At 39.4% G+C, this 24,548-nt stretch overlaps 1 protein-coding gene across 3 annotated transcripts; it reads right to left on the reverse strand.

The window, feature by feature from the left end:
- Window positions 1–2,188: 2,188 nt before the first annotated feature.
- LOC112554596 (solute carrier family 12 member 3-like) lies at window positions 2,189–24,038 on the reverse strand. 3 transcript variants are annotated; one of them, XM_025222460.1, is made up of 24 exons: window positions 23,582–24,038; window positions 15,032–15,912; window positions 12,509–12,637; window positions 11,819–11,990; window positions 11,485–11,624; window positions 11,020–11,245; window positions 10,536–10,675; window positions 10,039–10,248; window positions 9,821–9,928; window positions 9,336–9,459; window positions 8,878–8,979; window positions 8,310–8,465; window positions 8,076–8,175; window positions 7,751–7,862; window positions 7,471–7,605; window positions 7,041–7,147; window positions 6,583–6,728; window positions 6,154–6,354; window positions 5,600–5,743; window positions 5,223–5,337; window positions 4,813–4,899; window positions 4,085–4,196; window positions 3,530–3,597; window positions 2,189–3,108 (listed from the first exon to the last, which is right to left on the reverse strand). In XM_025222460.1, exons 2-24 carry the CDS (start codon window positions 15,857–15,859, stop codon window positions 2,976–2,978), a joined length of 3,795 nt encoding a protein of 1,264 aa, XP_025078245.1. In that variant the 5' UTR covers window positions 15,860–15,912; window positions 23,582–24,038; the 3' UTR covers window positions 2,189–2,975. The 3 variants fall into 3 exon arrangements, with proteins under 3 accessions (XP_025078245.1, XP_025078247.1, XP_025078246.1); XM_025222462.1 differs by lacking the exon at window positions 23,582–24,038 and adding an exon at window positions 18,567–19,212; XM_025222461.1 differs by lacking the exon at window positions 23,582–24,038 and adding an exon at window positions 16,627–17,028.
- Between the last annotated feature and the right edge of the window lie 510 nt (window positions 24,039–24,548).

Raw genomic sequence — 24,548 nt, forward strand, 5'->3', positions numbered from 1 at the left:
TGAGATTAATGTTACAAATATTAGCGGATATTCCCTTCTTCGTAAGTAGAAAACATATAATCTCTCTCTCTCTTTCACTCACACACACACCGGGGGAGGCAACAAAAGACTTAAAGTTAATAATGTTAATTTTTTTTTTATTATCTGTTCTTTCTATAACATTTAGGAGAGGTAGGTCAAGACACTTTCCTGATTTCCGCTCAGCAGAAGCGTTGGTGGTAGATCACGTGACAGGGCATCTAACCACGCCATGTACAATCCGGCAGGACACGACTTTCTCGGAACTGGAAGTGTGCTGCAAAGAACAATCACTCGTCATGTTATAGCTGCATCATCCAGGTGCGGCAAAAAATTAAAGTACAGTATGGTCCGATTCAATAGACAGTGTGTGTGTGTGAAGTTCTCCTTCAATGTCGGGGGAGAGAGGGGTAAGATGCTGTGTACATTGTTGTTGTTGTTCGGACCAGCTACAGGTCTGAAATTTAGCTCGAGTTTGTCAAATCATGATGGTGGTGTGTGCTACCGTGAAATTGTTGAATATTTAATAATCCGGAAAGGTTAGCCAGGTTGTGCCCTCAGACACGAGACATCGCAATATATTATACTAGAAAACAAATGCAACCCTCCTACCAGAAACGAATACATTAAAAATGTTATACATAGAAACACGTGTCCCTGTAGTAACAAGTCGAGCAGGTTAGAGCAGATTCTGAATGTGGAAATGAAAGTCGTGAGCAGACGAAGCTATAAAAGCTAATTGTCTATTGTTAGACAAACTGAAAATACAGTCATCTCATTAAAGTTAATAAAACGAAAAAAGGTTGTATCTAAGCTAATAGGTGGTCACTTTTTTTAATGGCAATGGACATTTCTACGGTAGTGTGATAGTCTTATAATAGATACATTAAAAAATATTATATATGCCTGTTGGCAATATTTTTGCTGGCGTTCTGACATTGTATTTAAAATTTTGTAAAACAACCGCCACAGCCTGGCTTTTGGATAAATGGACATGCTCTATCGCTTCCCCTTCAGTGAAAACCCTTTGTACTAAGCTGATAATTAGGCTCAAACATTCAGACCAGAAAGGTTAATTATTCATGACAAAGAATTTGGTCGCGGTTTCTTTTCTCCTCATCTCCATCCTTTGTCTTCCTCTCCAGTCAGTCACCAGTCACTACCCCTCCCGTATCCTGCCGCTACTCCGCGGATCTCTGTTTACGACCTCTGACCTCTCAGACCAGACTACTGCACGATAGACTACATCGGTGTCGACACAGTACTTTGAACATATCAGTGTAACGATGCTGGTTTTCTTCTTCATCATTTACTGCCTCTTGCACATAATAAAGAAACTGTCGTCCTCCCGTCTTCCATCGTAAAGACAAACATCAAAATAGCAGCTTACATGGTCATAGAAAAGATGGAATATGTCTGTGGAATAGAAAAGAACAATTTTCTTTTAGAAAAGTCACATCAAGAACCTCTATAACTAAATTAATAAATAATCAATTGTCTTAAACTCCGGTCAGTATGTCAGTCATCGCGCTTGGGTTGACTGTCGTCTGCCGTCTTCTCGACGATTTATCTCCTCTCGTTGCCACACATCTTGTCGACATGGACTCCAGTGTTTGTGTGTGGGGTCGCTCTAACGACACAGACTAATGTTATCTGTCGTCTGCACTCTCGTTTAGTCAGTTATTCGTGCAAACGCGTGTCATAGGAAGTCGGAAGGTATCTTCCACTTGTTTTAGGAAAGCTATAGACAGGATACTCTTTATCTATCATAGTTATGTGCTCCAGTGTTTCTCAAAGTGCTTACTTGCTTGGGACCATTACAACCGAAAGTGTGTGTGTGGGTGTGGGTGTGGGTGTGGGGTTGTGGGTGTGTCAAAATCTCTCCCATATTGATACAAGTGGGATTTTTATTAAATTAAAGAAAAAAAATAATGATGTAGTATTGCCATAAACAAAGAGCATTCGGAAAACCGAATATATTTAACAACAGGAAACAGATTTCCAGAGATAAAAAAGTAAAGCATGGCAAGAAATAAAAAACAGAAGAGTGTGTGCGTGTGCGCGCGTAGATATGAAGTGAGAGAGATTTCTTCACAACCAAACACTTCAAAGTAACACAAATCTGACAAATTTATTAACATAACTTTAATTAGGAAAAACGTATGTTCATAATTCTCATAATATACAGGATAACAAGGAAACATGCTCAGTTCTATAAACTGTAAATATTATAAACTTTTGGCTTAACAAAAATATATTTTCTTTTTTTTTTCTTTTTTTCCGAGTAGTGCTATTTTTAGCAGCTACCCATGATAAAGTGAGAATAACCCTGTCTCAGACTACACTATAAATTCGCCCAGACAGCCGACTACCGACTGGCTCCGTCTCCTCAAACCCCAGGCCACCCGAGTGACGTCAGCGGGCTGGACATCGGTCACATGCTTCAGTGAGTGATGAGCGTGGTTCAGTGGCGTGACCCCAACCTGCCCTCGAGCCACCGAGTGCTCGTTAGTTCTTGACATCTTTTGGTTCCCTCGACATTACCCCGACCTTATCCAGGTATTGGTATAAACTCACGAAATTCCGGATAAACTGAATTATAAACAAACACATTCACCAGATATCATTTGACAAGCAAATGCCGAACACAGCAACAAATTGATAGATTAATTGGTTTCAGTTGCTAATAATCATTTAAAAAACCGTAATCATACAGTTTGTAGGATCTCATTTGTATCGAAATCCTCTTGATTACAGCAGATAATAATATTTTAGCACATGTAAAAAATCTTGGTTAGTCTTGTTTTTAGAATTAAAAACTTTTTTATTTTAATATTGAAGCTTCTGTGAAAAAATGTGTTCGATTCTGAAACTGTCCACACAAAATGAGTCAACCTCAGCCATTAGTCACAGTAAACTGAGTTCGGGTCTCAGATGGCGATTTTGTGGGGTTTTTTTTACGAAAAATAGGTGAGCACGCTTTCTTGATTTCCGCGGAGCAGCAGGGTAGGTGGGAGGTCACGTGACAGGGTATCCAGCCATGCCATGTACAGTCCAGCCGGACAAGACTTTCTAGGTACAGGAAGGGTTCTGACATGAGAAACCAAAGATTAGTTAGTATACAAGCAACTCAGTATTTCTCCTTCTGGAAAAAGACTTCTAGATTTACTGAATACTTGCAAGAAAACCCGCATCGCCTGCAAAATGTTTCCAACTGTGATTTGAATGTTATTTATTGACCTGTCACTTCTTCTGAGTCACTGGCATACGAACTAAAAAAAAATTTAGAAAGACGAAAATAAAGATGAGAGATAAACACACTCCGCAGTAACATGCAGTAACCAAGCATAGTCTACAACCTTTTGACTCTGGAAAAATACTATTTTCTGCAAAATATAGTGAAGATCGAATAAATGATGATGATTTCATGACAGGTGACTGAAAATCTCTCTCTCACTCTCTCACTCTCTCACTCTCTCACTCTCACTCACTCATGAGACACTATACATACACAACGATTAGAGAAGCAGCCATGGAATGCTCCAGAAGCTTTTCCCTTATTTTCAGCTCCATGAAGATCTGTACAAGAAAAAAGTTGTTTTTAAATTTAGTACACTTTCTATTAGAATGTCTCACAGTAACGATTACAAGGCAATATATGATAATAATCTTTAAATATTTTATCTGTATAAGATTTCACTTTTTCATCTTAACGTTTCTCTGTTTTAGCTGTAATTCCACTATCGTAAACATGACAAATACTATAATTTTAATCATTTTGTAATGAACTAATTTTTAAAAAATCCTTAATTGCATTCTGACCGATTTGTTTAATAGTATTTGTTATGACTTCAAACATTTTGCTTCTTGTAGGTAATTTTGTCGAACATTCACACACATTAGCTGACTTACATCTGTCAACTTTTGATGTTTTCTCTGACCAGACATCATATCTTTTGCCCACCGCCCACCCGATCCACCCACACTAGCTGTGCTAATTGCTAACACACAATTAGTTCAGTCACTAGTACATCTCAGAAGCCTCTTGTCTATTTTTTTACAAGACCTTTTCTTTTCTCGTGGCCAGGTCAGAGTCCGATATCTTCCATGGATATTCAGTTTGACTTTCACCTTTCTTCAGCCGCCATTGTTTGACAAGATTTGCGAATTCTTTACAGCTAGAAGAAAAAATATTTAACATCTTAACGTCGACATAGGCATGATGACCAGGTGAACTTGTTTTTGAATCGAGAGTTCAAAGACATGGGGCCGAAGTGTTTGTTATGAGAGAAAAACGAAGAGGAAAACAAATAAAAAACAAAAACTTAAGAAATAAGGAGAAAATAAAATGAACAAAGAAAAAAAAAAAAAAAAAAAAAAAGAAAAAAATGAAAGATGTAAAGAAAGAAGAATAAACAACAAAAATTGAGAAAGAGGGAAAATAAAATACAAGTAATAAAAACATTTGTTAAATAAAAAAGCAAAGAAAAAGAATAAAGGAAAGAAAAATAAGAATGCACACAAATGAAAGGTCAAATAAGTGGGCACAGTGCCTGCGAGTAGACCTACACCTACACACTTGCTTACCTGTCACTCTTTCATTTACACTCGCGAGCATTGTTACACTTTTTCTTTCTCTCTCTCTCTCCTTCAACAAACTCTATGGCTTGCACTCACACAAAGAATTATCAAGAAAATAAGAGAGAAAATGTCCAAGTAAACAGACGATGTCTGCCAAATAAAAGATCGCGGTTTGCGATGTGAAAGGATTTTTAGTCCCCACCACTTAATTACCTGCTTCTTGTCGGCCTTCTTTTAATATCTGGAACCACTGTAATTTCAGAGTAGTCGATCCTGAATTTTCTCAGCAAAGCTGCCATGCTGAATGCAATACAAATAGTCATCATCACTCCATCGTTACATCCATTGAAAATAACACTGGAAGACTAGAATAACGACATTTCTGGTAAAATAATTAGAGACTGGCGAATTAATCAGTTGATTTCTTAATCAAAACTATAAGGGATTCGAAGAAAAAAAATAATTAAACCATTGAAGTGTTTGTTGTGTCGTCTGCAGACCAGTTTACTTAGATCAAGTGCAATGTCATTTATAAATGCACTGCTTTAGCTATACTCGTCCCGGATACGATGTAACATCTTCCCATCCTAATTTTTTAAACTATAAATAACATGACAGTTAACCTTTCGTAGTCTGCATCTGCATCCGCTTTCTTAGTGCCAGCGCAGAACACCCGCAGCTTGCAGTTCCGCCATTTTTTTCTCGTCGTCAGGATGTGAGGCACGAGCAGCCCCAGACCTGCACATAGACACACAGACCACAAACATGCTTTTCTTCCTCTAAAAGTTGGTCTTAACAACAGTTTTCTTCCACCTTAACACCAGTAAGATGCGAGATTTTAACTGTGAAGTAAGCTGCAAACAATACATTCCAATAAACCAGCAAGGGTTAATTATTCTGCTCTAGTATAAAACTATTTTTGATATACCAAAGATAAGAATCTTTTAGCAAATTTCGATGACACTAAGAAAATAAGAAGTAAGCAAAGAAGTATCATCACCTCCGTCATCAAAGAGCCACCAGACATCGATGGTCCCCGTCTGTTTGTTCCGGAATCTGTCGATGGAGGAGAACCCCTCTGGAAGCACACTGATGGTCGAACGTCTGGACTTTTTTGTACTAGGTTTCCATTTAGCTGAGTGACCTGTGCCACATCCAACTTTGTTTACTATTTTATGTGTGAATCCATTGCATTCGCATTTTCTTACTTTAATTAACTACACAGTTTAATTCATTTACTAAAGGTTCTTTCACACCAGCAGTTGTTAACTTATCATCAACCTTATCCTTGTGTTGGATACCGCCTGTTACCTGCATTTATACTTTATTATTATTTTTTCTATATTGGAATAATTCTTAGTAAGATATGAGAGTATTTGGGTATTGAGATGCTCAAAAGTCACACATCAAAGTAATATCTTAACATATTGTCTAATTTAGAATGTCTTTTTATTTCTTGAAGATTATAACAACCGCACATGAGTTTAGATATTTTTTAAGAGCTTTTGTGTCAACTTTTTATCTACAAATTGTCCAGATATTTTTGATACACACCACTAGGCTCATCCGCAGACACCATGTAGTCCTCCGTCTCCAGGTAAGCTTTGTTGACGTAGCCCTGGCGATCTATGAACTTCAGTGAGCTCACAGCCAGCGGCGATCCCGAGTTTCTCGTCCCTGCCTCCGACTTGGTTGAACACTTGGTGGGAGGGTCTTTGTTGCTCCTGACACTGCTGTCACTATCGTCAGACTCATCTGCATGCCACATCAAATGACATTTAACAATCCTCGTGTTTTCCATGAGTAAACAATTGTTTACGATGAGAGATGATACTACCAGGCAAAGAACAGGAGTTAGTGAGGTGCATAAATACATTCACCAGCCAAATAGAATCAATATGGAACATACTACAAACAATGTCTAACAAGAAATTTGATGTTCTTCAGCTCAGATTACTGTACATAAACTCAAACAAGTCTCACTTTCATCAGAACTGTCAGTGTCAATGTCCAGATGCCCTATAACCGAATCCTCAGGATCCTCTGACTCGCATGTGCTCACTTTGTGAGTGTCGAGTCCGCCTGGAAGACGAAGTACAGCAACACCATATCCGAGGTCGAAGGCGTCACTGTTGAAAATAAAATGTAGTAACATACAATCAAATATAGAATGGGGGGGGGGGGTAAATGTTACACAAATAGCACTTCATTAAGATGGAGATCATGGTTTATCTTGGAATGTCGGGCTTATCAACATGAATGATCGGGAAGAGAATCCTGAACATCTCCACTCTTCCATCTTCTGTTTTCTGTGCTATCATCCACTAACCCCGGGGATCTGTGTATCTCTTCTTTGACACGAAAACTCTGATCAACAAACAATTAATAGCATCTCTCTTACTCCTCCTCAACCAGTTCCTCGAGAATAATTAAGAACTCACAGAATAATTCCAACATAATTGTGCACGTCCTCCTGATCCACGGTCTGCCAGTCGTTCTTGAAACCCAGCATCAACGTGTTTGGCCGCAGCTTGCCCAGGCCTTGTGACTGCACAAGTAATTTGAGAAACAAAATAATTTTCAAAACTATCACTGTGCTTTGTGCTAATAATACTCCAGTTTTATCTAAGTACCAAATGCTTCAGTGACCAAAATAGCTGACCATATAAGGTACTCATAGATATAATTCAAACAGAATTTTATAAACCCTTAAATGACATAAACCCTTGTATTTTCCGGATATGCTTCAAACAATGTAGGTAAATATACATATTTCTTGTTGGTGTAGTTAAAATAGAGTGCATGATGCGTGTTTGTGTTACTGATCACGTAGTTACAGCAAAACATCGAAGACGAGGGGAGGCTACTCACCTGCATCAGAACCTCCATCCCCTGACGCACGGTGGGCGCAGCGACGCTGGTGTAGAAGGCGCTGACGTGGCGATGACGGAACCAACGATAGATCGTCGTCGAGCGAAGGCGGTGTACATGGTCCATCATCGTGCCCTGACATACAATACAACAACTGCAGATGTCATCCCCGATCGTAGTGATCTCCCTTAGGAGTGGCTTATAGCTTGCTAACCGTAAATTTTATTGTTACAGTTATCTACTTTTCTACCTTAGATTCCCGAATCTTCGGAATGCTTACCTGTAATACCTGTGCACAAATGAAAAGGCTTTGACGTTTTGTGATTGAATATGCCAAGTCCACCAAAGCAGGTCTGTTCCGAGGACAGCCAGTCAGCGCAAGAATCTGTGGACTAAAAGGAATCCGACTGAATCGCACCTGTACATGCGCGCACTTTTTATTTTATTTTTTTCATTAATTTCCATACACACACATAGGGATGTACGTTTCTGGATTGTCTTGCATACTCTCATTAGCACTCATACAAAGACTCCCTAATCACACAAACCTTCCTATGTCTTACCTGTAAAATAACAGGTGTACATGGACAGAGGGAGGCTCTTACCGGAAGTTCTTGACGTGGTCGCCGACGTTGAGCAGTTTCAATGTGGCCTTCAAGGCGTCGTTGTAGACGCGGGCTTGTCTGGAGGACCCCCAGTTCACATCTGGAAACAAATAACACAAACAGCTCCAGTTAAGACTTAATCATGATTTCAGAAATACAGCATGTCAATGAAACAAAACAAGAAAAGTATTGTCCATTTGAATTTGGGTCTCGGAAAAATCTTTGACCTCTAACCTGGCTTGCGGTGTCTGATGTAAAAGTACAGAGCGCCGACGACGATGACTGTTGCAAGAGCCGCCCACCACTTGAGGAAAAACATGATGACAAGGCACAGCAAGGCTCCCAGCAAACTCACCCACTTATTGAAAAAGCGAAAGGACGGACGAAACCCTGCAAGAGAACAAATAAATGTCTAAGATCCTGGATTCTGATCCTTATTCAATAGGGAAGTGTGACAGGTCCTGGCCACTGTCGCTGTCTGTACAAAAGGGAGTGGGCAAGATCCTAGCTTTTAAAGTTATGTGTTTGTACAATAGAAAAAAATTATTTAAAATACTGCATTAGAAGAGAGCAAAGGTTAAAAGATAATTCAAAGAACAAACCGAGTTCTATTTACTTTTATTTCACTTGTCTCTCACTCCAGTGAGCACCTTCAGTATCAACAGTGCCACAATGATTTACATTACAGGTTTTCAAACTCTCATATAGTATAAAGTATATGTAGGGATTTATTTCAGATTTATTTCGGTCAAAAATTACTTTAAAATTTTCAGTAAAACTTGACAAGAAGAACAAAAGTTACCTGGAGACTTGACGAAGGCAGCGTCGAAGCAGGCGAAGTTAATGAGGGCATAGGACATCAGAAAGAAGTTTGATATTATTGGGGCTATCAAGTCCAGTGATCCTGATTACAAGAAAGAAACCAATAAAATACATTTAAATGTTTTTAACACCATTTCCGCACTAACAAGTGGAGACCGAATTTCTAACTTAGACAAAATTTAACGTTAACATTAAAAAAAAAATTTTTAAGGAAAATCGGGAATAACAATTATTTTCTGAAAAAATGGGATAAGATTAAAATAGAGAAAGAATAAAATAATTATAGCGGTAATGAGAATGAAATCTCAACCGCAGAAAATACTCGATTCATTCCAAAGACCATGAAGTGATAAAAAAAGACAAAAAGAACAAAAATATTTATATGAGTTTGAACATACTAAGCTTTATTATCGTCAACACGTAAGTGAAAGCCATTACCAATACAAGTAACACCGACGGCGATGACGAATGTTAAGATGTAACCCAGTCTTGGCTCTTCGTTTTTCCCATAACCCTTCGCAAACAGTCCAATGAGAGGGAAAATTTTATCTTTGGCCAAAGCCTGAAAACCAGAGATCAGGAATAAAGAAATACATAGTGTTGTCTCCACCAGCAATAATAACAATAGAAAACACACACACACACACATTTGCTCACGTAGAAAGCACACAGAAGATGACCGGCATAGAAATTGAAGAAACGGAAACATTCGAAGAGGAGCAAAAATAAAATACGATGGATATCTAGAAAATTCAAGCAAAGAAGAGAGAATATTTTAGGGAATAAAGTTAATTCTCCTGTGACAATACAGAAAGAGACAAGACGAAAAAAAAAAATAAAAAAATTTTAACTCCTTTGTAACACTTTAGGCGCGATAATAATATTCGAAAAATACTGGATCCAAAAGAAAACATGTAACCCACCTGTAACACCTTCGGTGCGCTGACAAGACAAGCAAGACCAGAGGAGAGAGTAGCTGAGAAAATACCGGCGTATATCAGCGGCGGAAACCCAGATGCCAAGCCCATTATCTGAAATAGTCATTGCTGATGCTATTTACAGAAAATTTTGAGATAAATAGCGATGGATATATAGATTGTGTTAATTACAAACAAACAAAAAACTGGAGAAAAGTATTCACCGCATGTGAGTTCTGAAGTCCATATTTGCATGTTTCGTTTCCACAATTCCGAATCTCATCCAGACCTAGGGTCACGTTGGTGGCGACAACCCCGATGCCCACGGCGTCTCTCAGCATGCAACCGCCGCAGGTCCACACGATGGCCAGGTACACTATTGTCGTCAGCAAGATGGCGAGGAAGGTGCCCCGAGGAATCGCAATGGACGGATTCTGAAGTAAAAATGAAACTTTATGGCCAAAAGGGATTGTGTGAGAATTTCTAAACCTTTGGTGTGTCTTAGGGCTAAATATTCCTGTGCAGACATTATCCCGGCTACTATCAATCGCATGCTTGAATGTGTGGAATGAAGAACTCGAAAAACAAATATAAATCATGTATGTAAATCCTGGAAGTTGTAAGACAATTTGATAATGTTGAAAGACAGTGAAGGATACTGTGATAGTTAGGTTCTCTCTCACATAGATAAAGAGCTGAGAATGTTCAAACTACAGCTTACTTTCAAGTCACCGGAAATGTTGGCTCCTGCAAGAATACCAGTGGCTGACGGGAAAAAGATGGCGAAGACTTTGAAAAAGTCGTAATCAATGTCGTTCGCTGCCCTAAAATCTGGCCCAAAATTTTCCTGAAAGATCGATCCTGGAGAAGAAAATTACAGAGTATAAAATTATAGTCTCTACAATCCATTCCCTTTCATAAATATTTTGAAAGCTGAATGAATACAACTGATCATTTCATTAATTATAGGTTATGTAAATGCAGTGATATATGTAATTAGTATGCAATCATAATTATCATAATAGAAGCACAGGTCATTCAGTCACATAAGCCAAGAGCTCGATGGCCGACCGGACAGACTTTCTTTCAATATTTTCCCATCGTCTATCTAAACCCAAGTTCGCGAAGTCTCTTCAAATGTGAACCTCATTAATATCTGCAATCAAGTCATATTTTTTTTGAAACCTTGAATTTATCTTGCTTACCTTGATAACCGACAAAGCCTTCTCGTCGCTTTTCTTCAGACGGAGGAATGAACGTTCCGATGAAATAGTTGAGGAGGGAGACAATGAGAAGAACAAGAAGTAAGATCTGCGCTTTGCTCTCGAAGTCCAGGCCAACCATCACGACACACAGCAGCATCACTATGGTACCGCATCCGATGAGTCTCACATCATTCAGTGGGTCACCAGTGATTGGAAGACCGTTATCCTGCACGTGACACGATCTTCATGAATTCAGTTTTATTTTTAATATTGAACATGGGTAGTCTTTTAAAAAGAGGGGTTGGCAAAGTATTGCCTTGTGACCTTTAAATGTGTCTAGGGCGATAGTAAGCTATTGTTTTTATTTTATGTAAATAGTTACAGTCTGGTGCACGAAAAATTTCGCTGACATTGAATGGAAGGCTTTAATGTTTTCTTGTTGTTTTCTATTTATCAGTAACTCACATTGATGAGATCTCGCAAAGTCTCGGCAAACCCGACTATGTGCATGGCAACAGCGACTGCGTTGGCTAAGGTGAAGATCGCTCCTAGGGCGCCACCAAACTCCGGCCCCAGACTGCGGGAGGTCAGGTAGTAAGCGCCACCTGCAACATAACGACCTCTTTAGGCAAAGTGTACAGAACCTTGTTATGTGGCAGTGTTGTACTGTGCAGGTGGAAAAGTAAATATGGAATATGTCTTGTCCTTTCTGGTAGAGTGCAGTGAGGAGGGGATGTGGAGGTTGTGTGGATGTGTGTGAATCGCTCTGTATGTTCGCTTGCAGGGAGGATGTCACTACCTCCATGAACCTCGCCGTTGGTGCAGATGGCTGACATGGACATGGCCGACACAACCGTCACCAGAGAGGAACTCAAGATGATAACGGAAGCGAGACCAATCCCAGCCTGCCCTGTGATCCACGTCATGCGCAGAAACAGCATCACGCCAAAGATGTTGAGTAGACACCGGATCTGTCGGGAGCATGACACATGATTAAAAAAAAAATTGGGGGGATCAGTGTTTTAAGCCGAGCCAGCAACTAAGGTTATATCACGGCAAGGAAGCTAGCCCTGTAAACAGATGTCACAAGCAGAGAAAAAATAACAGTGTGCCCGAGACAAGAGCTGAACCCAGGACAGCCAAACCTCACTGTATTAGTGACAGGCGCTACCCCTTGCGCAACCAGACCGCCCCGATAACAACATGAAATAAAGAAAAGGTTAAAAAAGGGCTAGACAAATAAAGAAACAAACAAAAAATAATAGAAGAAATAAAAAGAGAATGGCATGCCAAAAGGGAAACAAAGAGAATAAACAAGAGGAAAGAAACGGAAACATACAAAAGAAAAGAAATAAACAAACACAAAGAGCAAAAAAAAAAAAAAAAAAGAAAAGAAAGAAAGAAATAACCAAAGAGGAAGTAGTGGTGCTGACATTTCCTCAGAGTCCTTCATGGGGTAAAAAGCAAGAAATGAAGAAATTTCTTTTACCAACACCCCTACGATCCATCCAAACTTTTGCCCTTTGGGTTCATCTTTCTTCTCCTCTTCCGCAGTCTTTCCATCTTCCACAGTGATGGTGTCAAGGTTCGAGACACCGGAAAAGGACAATCGATAATCCTTGAAAAAAATAGGGTAAAAAATCAAAAATGCAGTGCGCATAAAAACTGAAAACATCTGTTACATTTTTCTCTCACTCTCTACGTCTGTATATTATAGATTCTATGCGACTATGATGGACACACTGTGTGTGTTACAAAGGTCAGAGGTTATCAACTTGACCAGCGTGTAAGTGGGTTAGTGGCTCGATATGAATTCCTCGTCTGACTAATCTAGTAATTGTACTTTTCTAGGTAGATGTGGACATCAAGTTCTATTCCAATGTTCACCAGGGAATTTATTTATAAAGCGAGGGTAAGTTGTTGTCCTGGAACAAAATAGGGGCAATAAAAGACATTTTTGTTTTCGCAGTTACGACGCACTGTCCAGATCCCCTGGATGTTGTTTTATGTTATTTTACCCAAGGGCATCTTTGTCACGGGTGTCTTAGGAGCGAACTAACATCCGGAAAGTCTTTACACCTCTTTCTAAGTACGGAAACAAAACGATTGGCCTTAGTTTCCACGTTTTCCTCCCAGGAGGACAACCTACCCTCGGTGCATAAATGCAGCAATTAAAGTGTTAAGTTACCGAGTAAAGCTTTCACAGGTTTTTTAAACTTTGTTTGCTTACTTTTTTAATTGTTTGTTAAATCCCAGATGGTTCGACAGTTCATAGCATGCAACCAGATACTACAGGATATAATTAATTTATGCTTCTTCCCGTCTTCTTTCTTGAAAGAATAAACGCGTTTAACATTGTAGGTGCTAGGGTATTGATATTTTGTCAACAAGCAGCTGGGATATTGTTTTCAGACAGATGGAACGCTTGCTTGAAGAATCGTAAGCATATGACTAGGTTTAAGCCAGAAAATCATATTCAAAAAGTATGGAAAAGGGAGGTAAGTGACTCCGATCTCCCTCCCTCCCACTTCGCTCCCCATATACAGGTTAACAAACACGGGCAGAGGACACTGATCTCACTAACAGACATGGTTATATTGTCAATACAGCCAATGAAAGCTGGAATTGTATATCCTTAAACAGTTCTGATGAATTCTTAGTTCTTGAGAACGGAAGTACGGGTGTCTTACTCAGATCTTGGGAAAATAATATCTCTCCCCTCCTTTTTCTCTTTTCTCTCTCTCCTTTTATGTTTTCTCTCTCTCTCCCTCTTTTTCTTTTTCTTTTTCTTTTTAACTCCTTCTTCCTCTTTCTCTCTCCTGTTCTCGTTATTTGAAGAAAACAAGTTAAGCACGCTTGTTGACTTTCAAAACCGAATGTCACTGGTGAACGAGGTAGACAGTCCGATGACAATGGTCAGATCCTGCTGTATTCAACTCCTTCCGGATTCCCAGTTTTTCTTTTATTAAGAATGTTTAGCTCGTTTCATTCACCTTGTAAAGCGAATTTTCCTTTCTCATGTTACAAAACATTGCCCAAGGAAGCCTGGCTTATTTCTCTTGACTGTTGCAAGTTTGTGTATAAACAATTCGGTTTTCGTATTGCGTATAAGCTTTGATGTCTATATTCCTGGTTTCCTTTATGAATAATTGTGGGTAGGTTACTGTCAGAATGCAGAATACTTTGGTCTGCCATGTGTCGGTCTGTAGGAATAAGTATAGCTGTCTCTGAATTGACTAAAAAAAAAAAAGAAATCGAAAGATATATTTGTTCAGTATACTCATCTACGGTTTAATTAAATAAATTACAAAAATATTATTCGAACTATAAACCATTTGAGCAAACTTTCCTAATAAAAACGCATCAATAAAGGTTGGAAAGCTTAGTTTAAGAACCATGGATCATAAAACCCTGGTACAAACTGGATTTTCTTTATTCCAAGCTCCGACTGTCAGAAATGTGATATTCTCGACGAATGCATTTAAGTTAAGTAAAAGATGACAGAAGTTCAGATTCACATAGAAAGAAGTGGCAGCACTTCCAGTTTTTATTATTGGTGTGTTGATCATGTTTTGAACAATCTGTTGAATATAGTGAGCAGCATGAGAAGCGGAGAAAACACATGATTTGTAGTAGCAGGGATGAATACGGTTCATATCAGCGATCGAACACATTTTAGTTCTCTACCATCACATTAAGTATTCGCACCGGTCTTAACACAAAGTGTATTCATATTCATATTTTTTTATGTAACCACTTTGTGTTTTCGTTTGCGAATTATATAAGAACACATTAAATTGATTAATTGGCTTTGTACTTATCATGAACTGCTACGAAGGATTGCAGTTTGAGGTATGTTTTCGTGGTTTCGTACCTTTTCACCGTCGGGAGATTGAAAGCAGTTCAAGACTTCTGACAACTGACGAAATGGCGAGCGAGAAACACACACTCTCTCTCTCTCTCTCACACACACACACACACACTCTTTTTCACACACACACGAGACACTTACCAGCTCTTCCCTAAGTTCATGCATGGTCGGCCGTCTGGTCTTCAGGCGGTCCAGGCCGTCCACTGGTAGCTGGTAGTGGTCCTCATGCGGCTGAGATTCCAGTGGATCCCAGAAAGTGATGTCAGAGTACACACTGCTGTTCGTGAGCAAAGACAAGCGGGACAAACATGACCTCATGCCATATACACTGCTGACGTCATCTGGCTGCTGCCCGAGTCGAGGCGTGACGTATCCTGACGTCGGCTCTTCAGACCGCGTCTCCGTCTCCCTCATGCTGTCGTCACCGGATGATCGTTCCAGCGGCGGTGCCGACAAGCAAGACTTAACCTGCTCATCGCTGGAAATGACGAAGATCTGGATTGGTGGAGAGCCGTGGACATCTGGTGAGCTGCGTTCACACCCTCCGCCATCGTTGGGCGCTTCGTCTTCATGATGAAAGCAGCCATTATTTCTTCCACAGGTGGGAACTGAGACCTCATCAGGGAGCAGCAGACCTTCTACACTCACGACCATGTCATCGTTCATGTCAGACCCATCTCTGTTGCAATTTTTGGATCCTGGCGAGCAGCCTGATGATGCCTTATCCTCCAGTTGCTCTAAGCCATCCAGTAGTCCGGCTACATCCAAATCATGTGTTTTGTTTGTCTGACATGGGTAGCTCACATTTGCATAATCTCTGTAACTTTCGCTAAACTCGTTTGCATCTTTTGCAGAAGTGTTTTCATATAGGGACTCTCCTGTGACTTTACTTGCAAAGTCTGTTTTCACTTCTGTGTTACCTATGTCCTTCTCCGCAGCCTCTCGAGTTTTGCCTGCTTCGGATGTCATCTTAGGTCGGGTTGGTTTATCTTTATTGTTCGCCTACAAGAACAGTCCAAGACCTGCAACACAAAACGTCAGTCATCTGTATGTCTCTTCCATAAACAGCGCCACCTGCCTTTAGTTTCTGGTGATGTGTGTTTTCAGCAATCCTCTCAACAAGAAAATCAGCGATCCAAATGATATCTATTTCAAGCACCTGTCCAAAAGAACCAAAATGTGTTTATATAGACCTTAGGAAGAAGATTCTGGCTAACAGAGACAATCTCAACTATAAGATAGTTTACGATGCGTAAAATCGGTCGACGGTCAAGCGGCAAATCCTTTATGATTCACTGAACCTCGCCACCGAAGCATGAAAACTCTAGCTGCTCCTTGTCATCTTTTTATCTACGTGCATCTCAACCGTGACGACGCGGTGGGGTCGTCAGTTCGAATTTTATTTTTAAAAATCTTGTTTTGGGTCATGGTTGAATGCAAACCAAACATCTAAATGGTTTTATTACTGTTGTGGCAAAAAAATAATGGTACTGTTTTGAACAATTTTACTCATTTAATGCCATTTTATGCATATTTCTGTCTTGGTGCCTAATTTTAAATACATCAGAAAAGTAGCTAAGATCGGCTTAAAGTTCTAATGTTGCTTAAACAGCAGGTGTTCCTTTTGTCTTAACACTCCCCCAATTTTCAGTAGCTGTATTTGAGTGCTTTTACCTTTACTGTTAAAGGAGAAGGCAAGTGAGATAGCAAACTGGACTTAAATGATAGGTACTGACCTGAATCGTTTCCTTTCAAAATTTCGGATTTCAATACAATCTTCTGAAAAAAAACTACACAGCTCTAGAGTGGTACAAAAAGGACCTCATGAAGCTCATCTGGCATCTTTGTTTAGTTATAATCTTCAAGGGGAGGTCATCCAAAAGTCCTGTATATGGGAATCATGCCATATAGTTTCGAATCCAAGTACAGTGAGGAAGGGTTGGGTTCCGGATATATATTTCTAAACTGTTTGCCGAGATCAACTCTCGTGGAGTTGTAGGCTGCCAGACCTCGGCGAACCACTTCTTCCAGAACCACGATAAAAATTCCTTGAGTGAACAATAACCCTGCAATAAATTTGTAAGTAACCTATGTTTTATATCTTCTTTGTCAAAAGTCATTGACCTCCACGTCCCATGACAAAGAACTGAAAACGCAACAGAGCGTAAAGTTTGAGCTGCTGTACCTCCATCAATGAGACATTTCGCATCGTTTGCAAGAAGCAAATATGAACTTTGACCTAACTTTGGAGGGGAAAAAATCATCTGCAACCAGTCCAGAGATGTATATGCTTTATAACGATGGAGAGAAAACCTTTGACCTCGGTTTCCACGTTTTGCCGGGGATGTATAGTTATATTACTTTTATATTGTCAAGACGACAGCCAATGGAAGAGCTGGAATTCTATATCCTTAAACAATCCTGAGAAGTGCTTGCTTATTTCTTGAAGTAGGTATGTTTTGCTCAGAATTTTATGGGGGGGAAAAAACCCCATCTTGTACAGAGGTCGCTCTCTCCCCCTCCTTTTTTTCTCCTTTCTTTTTTTTCTCTCTCTCTCTCTTTCCCCTAGTTCTTTCTTCTTTTTTTTTTCCTCGCCCCTTCTCTCGTTATTTGGCGAAAACAAGTTTTCCTCTCTTGTTGACACTGATGAACTAGATAAACAAAAAAAATTTACGGGTCGAACTTCCGTATGATGAAATCCTGTTGTATTCAACTTCTGTCAGGTCTCGGCGACCCACTTCGCAATTTGATATCCACAACCCATTGCTCGGGATCTCGTATATAGAGCATAGAACCAACGACTGTACGAAACAAGATTGCTACACTAGTAGGACACCAGGAACATCTACTTTCAACATTCAAGCGACATAAGTTGGTTTTCTTTGGTCATGTGACCCAGCACGACACCCTGTAGAAGACTATCCTTCGAGGCACGTTGGAGGGCAGCAGACGCCGCGGTGTCCAGAAGAAGAACTGACTTACTAATGTCCAAGACTGGACTGGTCGTCCTGTAGAGGACCTGCTGACTCTCCAAATTCGAGACAAATTGTTTTCTATCTAGAAAGAGTGAAACATGGCGTATCAATGTTTTCGACACGAATACAAGTAAAAGGTTTTGAATGGAAACGATTCAGAACTACAGTATCTATCATTTAATCCCCTATTGCCAATTAAATTACATTTTTTTAAAGTTTAGCAAGCTTTTTATCGAATAGGTAGCTTTATAAGTGGGAAATGAAACCATTATCGTGTTTTGACAACTACTAAACATGGAGCTGGGGTTACACAAAGCCGCAGAAATCGCGAGAATCGAAAACCATAAGGTCAACACATTACTGAACTAGTTTTAATGTGTAAAATAATCAGATATACTTTTCACTTTTCTTCTCAATTTTTTTTTTATTTTGTCTTTTTTTGTTTTGTTTTAATTTTCCTGGTTTTGTTGCCGTAGGCCTTTTATTTTATATCAGCTTTACTTTTGTATAATCTTTGACTACTTAGAGACTGAGTTCCTGTGCCTTTAGAAGAATCCAAAAAGTTCTTGCTCCTCCAGCTGTCGGGTGAGTTCGTGAAAGTCTTACCCGAGATTCCATACCGGCAAATAACAAACCGGATGTGGGGGTTATGTTCATAATGTCGGTGACTAGGTTCTGTATTACACTGCTCAGGCCTTCACCTTTAATTTGTCGTCTCCCTGACGAATTCTCGCAGATGTTGAAACCTGTTCTAAATCCCTTTGGTCAAGATGAGAAAAAGTTCGAGATGCTTCTGCCAAAGTTCAATGACCTCACCAAGTGAAGCACCAACAAGAACAAATGCACTTTCTTTTCTAGATCACAGCCATGGATGTTGTATCAGGCCTTCCACACAAACAAGGAGGAGATTTGAGTGCGAATATAGATAAAAATCTCCAAAACAAAAACAAAATTCCTCAGATTGCTCCTTGTCTGCTTAATGCTCCCTCGTTAAGCGCACAAACATATTGTATCTCCCGATTCACTTGGTAGAACAGGATGATCTGGTAAACAGCAAAGTGGCATGGTCTACTGCTCAGCGCTGCACTTATAGGGAGCATTGTCCTCCTCCACCCTCCCTATCATCTATTCACGATGGACCCCACAGGAACTCTTGTGTCAACAACAAAGCTCGGGGAGGCTTCCTGGTTTGGCCTCGCGAGACTGGTGACAGCTTTAAATGTACCTCGAGGGAGGTCGACACTAAGGCGACAATGTGAAGTTTACACGTTTCTTATGTATTTGATCATAATGCTTGATTGTTTTTACCTGTTCCTGGGTGTGTTATACGGTTTATTATAGCTTGTAGTGTAATGGCGCTTTTATGAATCATTATGTATTTTTATGGCTGAAATGTCTACCAGGCCGGCTTAATAAACAAAAATGAACTGAAGAATCGGATGGCGGAGGAAGAAGTGTAATGTCCATCCCTTAGCCGGACCTGCTTCTCTGTGTGTGTGGCAAACGCAGCTGTGGAGAACCAGGTGAGCCAGGTGCTACTCCCACCAAACTCTTCTCGACGACCACAGTCGTAATCGGAACTTTGAGATAGCTTTTCGCCTTTCAAAGTGAGCTTGTCCATGACTCAACAGGTCATTTCCGTCATACGAAGGGTCATTTCTGTAAAGACAATGAGGCTTAAAGTTTGTTGTCAACGAGAGTTACTTCCCGTACTTGGAGCAGACAAACAGGAAGAAGACTAAGCGGTGGTGTGCTATCTATGACATCATGGTATTTCTGAGCATTTAAGAAACTATTTTCACAAGAACATTTTAGTGAATAATACATGATCATAGTCTGTGGAACAATCTACACAAATTGACAGTTTTTTGTCTGGATAATAAATCAACACAGCTTACTAAAAGTCCCTACACTGTCACAGTTGTAATTTTCATTGTTACTGATACTGGCGCCAACTCAAAGAATACAGTCTCAGTTCTTCAAGACTTTCTCTTTACATGTAGTTTGGTCCAAATATTGGTCACATAAGCCATCTGTATGTGGCTGTTATATTAAAGCAATAATAGTCAAATAAAGACACATCTCATTCCATGAACATTTTATTTCATGGAAAGGTTGTTCACTTTGTATAATTTGTTGAAAACAAACATGAAATATTTCTTAGAAAGAAAAACAAAGCATAAAAAGAATTATAAGGTGCATCAAGCAGTATTCAAAATTTAGTAATTTTACTGACTACAAGGTCTTGAATAAAACTGGTAATGTAGCATACCAACCTATCAGTTTAGTTAACTTTGAGAGGTGTTACTTTCATTCACACTTTTAAGTTACAAAATCCTGCACTCATCTTTAAGTCATAAGCTTAATTTCTTTTTGTCTTGGGAATGAAGGATGTGATAGTCCATTATTTTAGGAATGTTAAATCACAATTGCTGAATGAAACACTTTTGTGACATTTGATAATAAATCAAGGCAAAGAGATAACTAACACATGATTCAAGGAGAGTTTTGTTAGTCTAAACCGGTTATGAATTTAGACAGTATGCAGTGCACCGTTTCATACATATCTGCAAATTATCGAGCTTCATTTAATTTTATGGATACTTCTGCAAAGATCTGTATGGCTTTTGTTGCCTGTTTGTTTGTTTTGTTGTTTTTCTTTTTTGCTTAGCACTCTTATACTTGTCTATCACTTCTGTGAGCTCGCGCTCACACACATAAAACTCAACACAACACATACACACAATGGTTCATAGAAACACACAGATATTCATCAACATAAGATAATATCAATATCAATAAGACAGATGTTTGTCAATTTTTTCTCAGTTGTCCCATGTTTAACAGAAAGAGCAACAACTCATTATGATGCTACAGATCTCTTGGAAAACATTATGTACTGTTGTCATTAATGTACTGTTGAAAGTAGCAGTCTAGGAAATATTAAAGACGAGTTTGGAAAGAAGACCAGAAATTAGTTCCCATCTGTACGAATCCTGTAGTTAGGATAAAGTAACTATTTTGGGGGTTTAGATGAGCCTAATGACTTTTATTTCTTTAAAATTAAGCTTTAGCAGGAATATGATAATCATCAAGGTTTTTTAAGAGAAATTTTGTTCTCGAGTTTTGTATCATAACATGTTTTACATTTTATTTTTAAGATGAGAATATTCTAATTGAATGTTGATCCACCAATATGACTTACAACTTCTGAAATCCATGGGTCAGTTTTAATTACAATAGGTTAAAAGTCAGGGCTCAGTTTTAGTGAATTTATTTACACCCTTGATTTGTATGCTTCTATATGACAATCTGAAGTGTGGTGAACTATACAAAATGGCTATATTAAATTTGTTCTAATTATCAATGTTTGTTCAAAGTAGCTGAACAAGAAAACACACAGATATAGACCTCAACCTACACCTAAAATTCAGTTCATCTGATTTTAGGAATCTATCTTATATTATAAAAGAAGTCACTACAGTTTATTCCTTATAACAAGATGGATGATATACATGTTTTATGGAAGATATTTATATCATGGTATAAAACATAGCTGATGTAGTCTGACAGTTTGTCAACTAACAGAACTAAAACAAAGAAAATTTTAACAATAAGAAATAACTACTACTTTATTTCCGTATTTAGCATAGGGAGCATTCAGATTTTTTAGGACTAGCTCAATAATGTCTTGGTCTTATGGTTTTTGATTCTTACGAGACTGGCTGCTTTGTATACCCCAACTAAAGGAAGCCTTACTGAGCCACAAGTTGAAAAAAAAATCTCATTCAGCTCTCCTTCTCATCTTCTACTCCCCATTATACCCCTCCCCCAGATTTTCATCCTCAAAAGTGCGAAATCCCCTTCAGGACTTTTCTTCCGAATTAATAAATTCGAGATATAAACCGTCTTTGGATATGAGTAATCGGTCGTCGGACAGCGTATTGAGTGATTACATTCTCGGTGCTTCACATTGTTGAATTTAAAACTTGGACTCTTCTAGAACACGAGTGAATACCAGTCTCTGGGGGTCACATCCTTAAATTCAATATAATCTGTCTTCGAATATGAGCGAATGATTATGTTACACATCATTTACATCGTTTTATTCAATACAAATATTTCCTATCATACAAGTAAATTGTTTTGGATTACATCGCTACAGTCTAGACAGATACTGTCAGGTACTAACATATGACCGATTCCTCGTTTCAAAATATCCATTATCGCCACAGATCAAAATAACCGACTCCATCTTGTCTGCGCATGCGTATATGTTGCCTGCGCATGCGCATATCTTGCCGGCCGGCGCATGCTCACTTTGAGACTTTGTGAGGCGAAGGTTCGGATCGTGACACCGGTGCAGACCAACGCAGTGAACCTGTCTTTTCAAACCATAATCTAGGAACACGTGTCAGCTATAAAATGTCACAAAGTCCACTGCCGCACTTCACGACCGGACTCCACCATAAACACCGTTTAAAACTAAGAAGAAAATAAGGAAAGGGGGATGGCGGAATCTTATTTATTACGAAATAAAAGAACAAACCGGAAAAAATTTCGAGTCAGCAAAAAATTTAAAAAAGTATATTTTCAGTCAGACATGACCTCTACACAATATCCGTTATCACAGTAAAAGTATAAGAGTTATACAGGGGAGACCACTTAAAAGAAGCCTGCCAGGTCCGAGTGTGTTATGGGAGCTTTGTCAGGTTTGTTTGAGGTTTTATACGTGTTATTAGCATAGTAGGGTGATGTTTTATGCGTTTAATATCTGTTATTATTGATTTGTATAGAAGGATTTGGGGATTTAAGCTGTGTAGTCTGATGTTAGCCCGGAGGTTCCTGTCTCTGTTCTCACTATGTTGCTCTTTCTCTTTCATCTCTCCCTTTAAAGACCAACCTGAACAGTTTGCGGGGTTTTTTTTTCCAGATATCAGTAGATGTAAGCAATATAAACCTAACCCGTAAATTTCAGCACCCAAAGCCCATCTGTTAATTATTCGCTACAATTCGCACCTGCGATCAAGGAGCACTGATAACAGTGTACTGCGATAACAGTGTACTACGTCACTCTGGTACACCATTCACAACTTTGCCTGCAGTCAACACCAATCAGAGAGAGAGGTAGGGAGAGAGCGAGAGAGAATGAGCGACTGTTCTGAAAAAAAAAACCTGCTACTTTAGCATGAGAAATGCAGACTTTCAACGTCCGAATAGCCCGAGCTGTCGCTGTGATTGGTGTTGATTGCAGGCAATGTTGTGAATAGTGCACCAACGTGACGTAGTACACTGTTAGCGTGACGTAGTACAGTTAGCGGCGCTCGTTGATCGCAGGTGCTAATCGCATACTTTGCTCGCGGATAATTAATTGACGGATGGGTTTTGGAGACTGAAATTTGCAGGTTAGTTTTATATCGCCTATATCTACCGATATCTGCAAAAAACGCAAACCATTCAGGTTGGTCTTTATTTCTCTCTCTCTCTTTCACACACACTCACACACGCACGCACGCAGCCCACTCAGTTATATTCGTCCTTATCGTTGGACATTTAAATCCTTTCATTATTCGGTTGTTTTAACATCGTACAAAACTCAAAGCACCTTCGTTTAGTACATAAAGTTAAAAACATGGGAAAGCAGGATGGTAGTCAATTAGTAAGGCTGCGTCGTTTCCGCTCTAAATTTCGGGTGTTAAACAAACCGTTTACTCACAATCGTGTCAGCGAGCCGCTTCTCGGAGGCCGCCGCCATATTTCCCTTAATGATTATGCATTTTATTCGCAGATATGAGGTCGGGAATAGCCACGCTCAAGTGCAGAGAAGATCCGGATGTTTATTCAATACCCCTGGGGTCGTAGTTATGAAGCAAGGTGAGACGTTACCCTCGGGCAGAGTGGAGAAACCAGGGGTAAGCTAAGTTAGGAATAGGTACCTCGAGTTATTTCACCACAAAGTAACTTTACCCACTGCTTTGGAACCACAATTCCATGGGTAATTCTACATCTGCGGGGTCTGGACACTGATTTATAACTACGGATACAACACGCTTATCCTCCAGTTCCCCAATGTTTCCGTTCAGGGAATAGACTTACCCTCGCTTCGTAACTACGCCCTCTGGTGATTGGCATTTACAAACAGCTTGCAACTTGCTTTTAACAACAACAAAAAAAAACTGCAATTTGTGTTTACACGAAGCAACAGCTGAACTGGCTTGACCTCACAACAAATGTGAGCTCAGTTCCGGTTCAATGGTTTTTATTTCGTACGCTATGCAAACACAAAAGTGGGGATTGACAGGTGGGGGTCGGAGGTGACTTGAAGGGAATCTAGGTGAGGGGGATTGTTTCGGGGGTGTTCCTCTCTCTCTCTTTTCAAGAAATAATCTTCGAGTTTAGGTTTTCAAAGACACCTGTCCCCAGCCTGTACAGTCACAATACTTGCAGTGAATATAGACAATCAGCTTCGAAGAATATCATCAATGGCAAAACTTAAACACGTTTGTAATGCTGGTGGCAAACTGCAAGGCGCCATCTTTATTACACAGAAAAGTTGTTGACAGGTGTTGCTGCAATGCCGCACACAATTATGTCGCCTGCAGGTAAATATTCCTTTCACCTGTTTTTTTTTTTTTTTTTTTTTGCCTACGTACTGTAATGCAGCTATTATTATAATAATAGAC

The sequence above is a fragment of the Pomacea canaliculata genome, linkage group LG13 (genome assembly GCF_003073045.1).
Source record: "Pomacea canaliculata isolate SZHN2017 linkage group LG13, ASM307304v1, whole genome shotgun sequence".
In the NCBI taxonomy this organism is placed as follows: domain Eukaryota; kingdom Metazoa; phylum Mollusca; class Gastropoda; order Architaenioglossa; family Ampullariidae; genus Pomacea; species Pomacea canaliculata.

What these genes read in the sequence shown, in the direction of transcription:
- LOC112554596 (XM_025222460.1), bottom strand. Translation starts at nt 15,859, where the DNA reads ATGACATCCGAAGCAGGCAAAACTCGAGAGGCTGCGGAGAAGGACATA. An exon ending in GATGGATCGTAGGGGTGTTG is followed by an intron (nt 11,991 to 12,508) that starts GTAAAAGAAATT and finishes TGCTCCCGACAG; the next exon opens with ATCCGGTGTCTACTCAACAT. An exon ending in GGATGGAGGTTCTGATGCAG is followed by an intron (nt 7,148 to 7,470) that starts GTGAGTAGCCTC and finishes TTACTTGTGCAG; the next exon opens with TCACAAGGCCTGGGCAAGCT.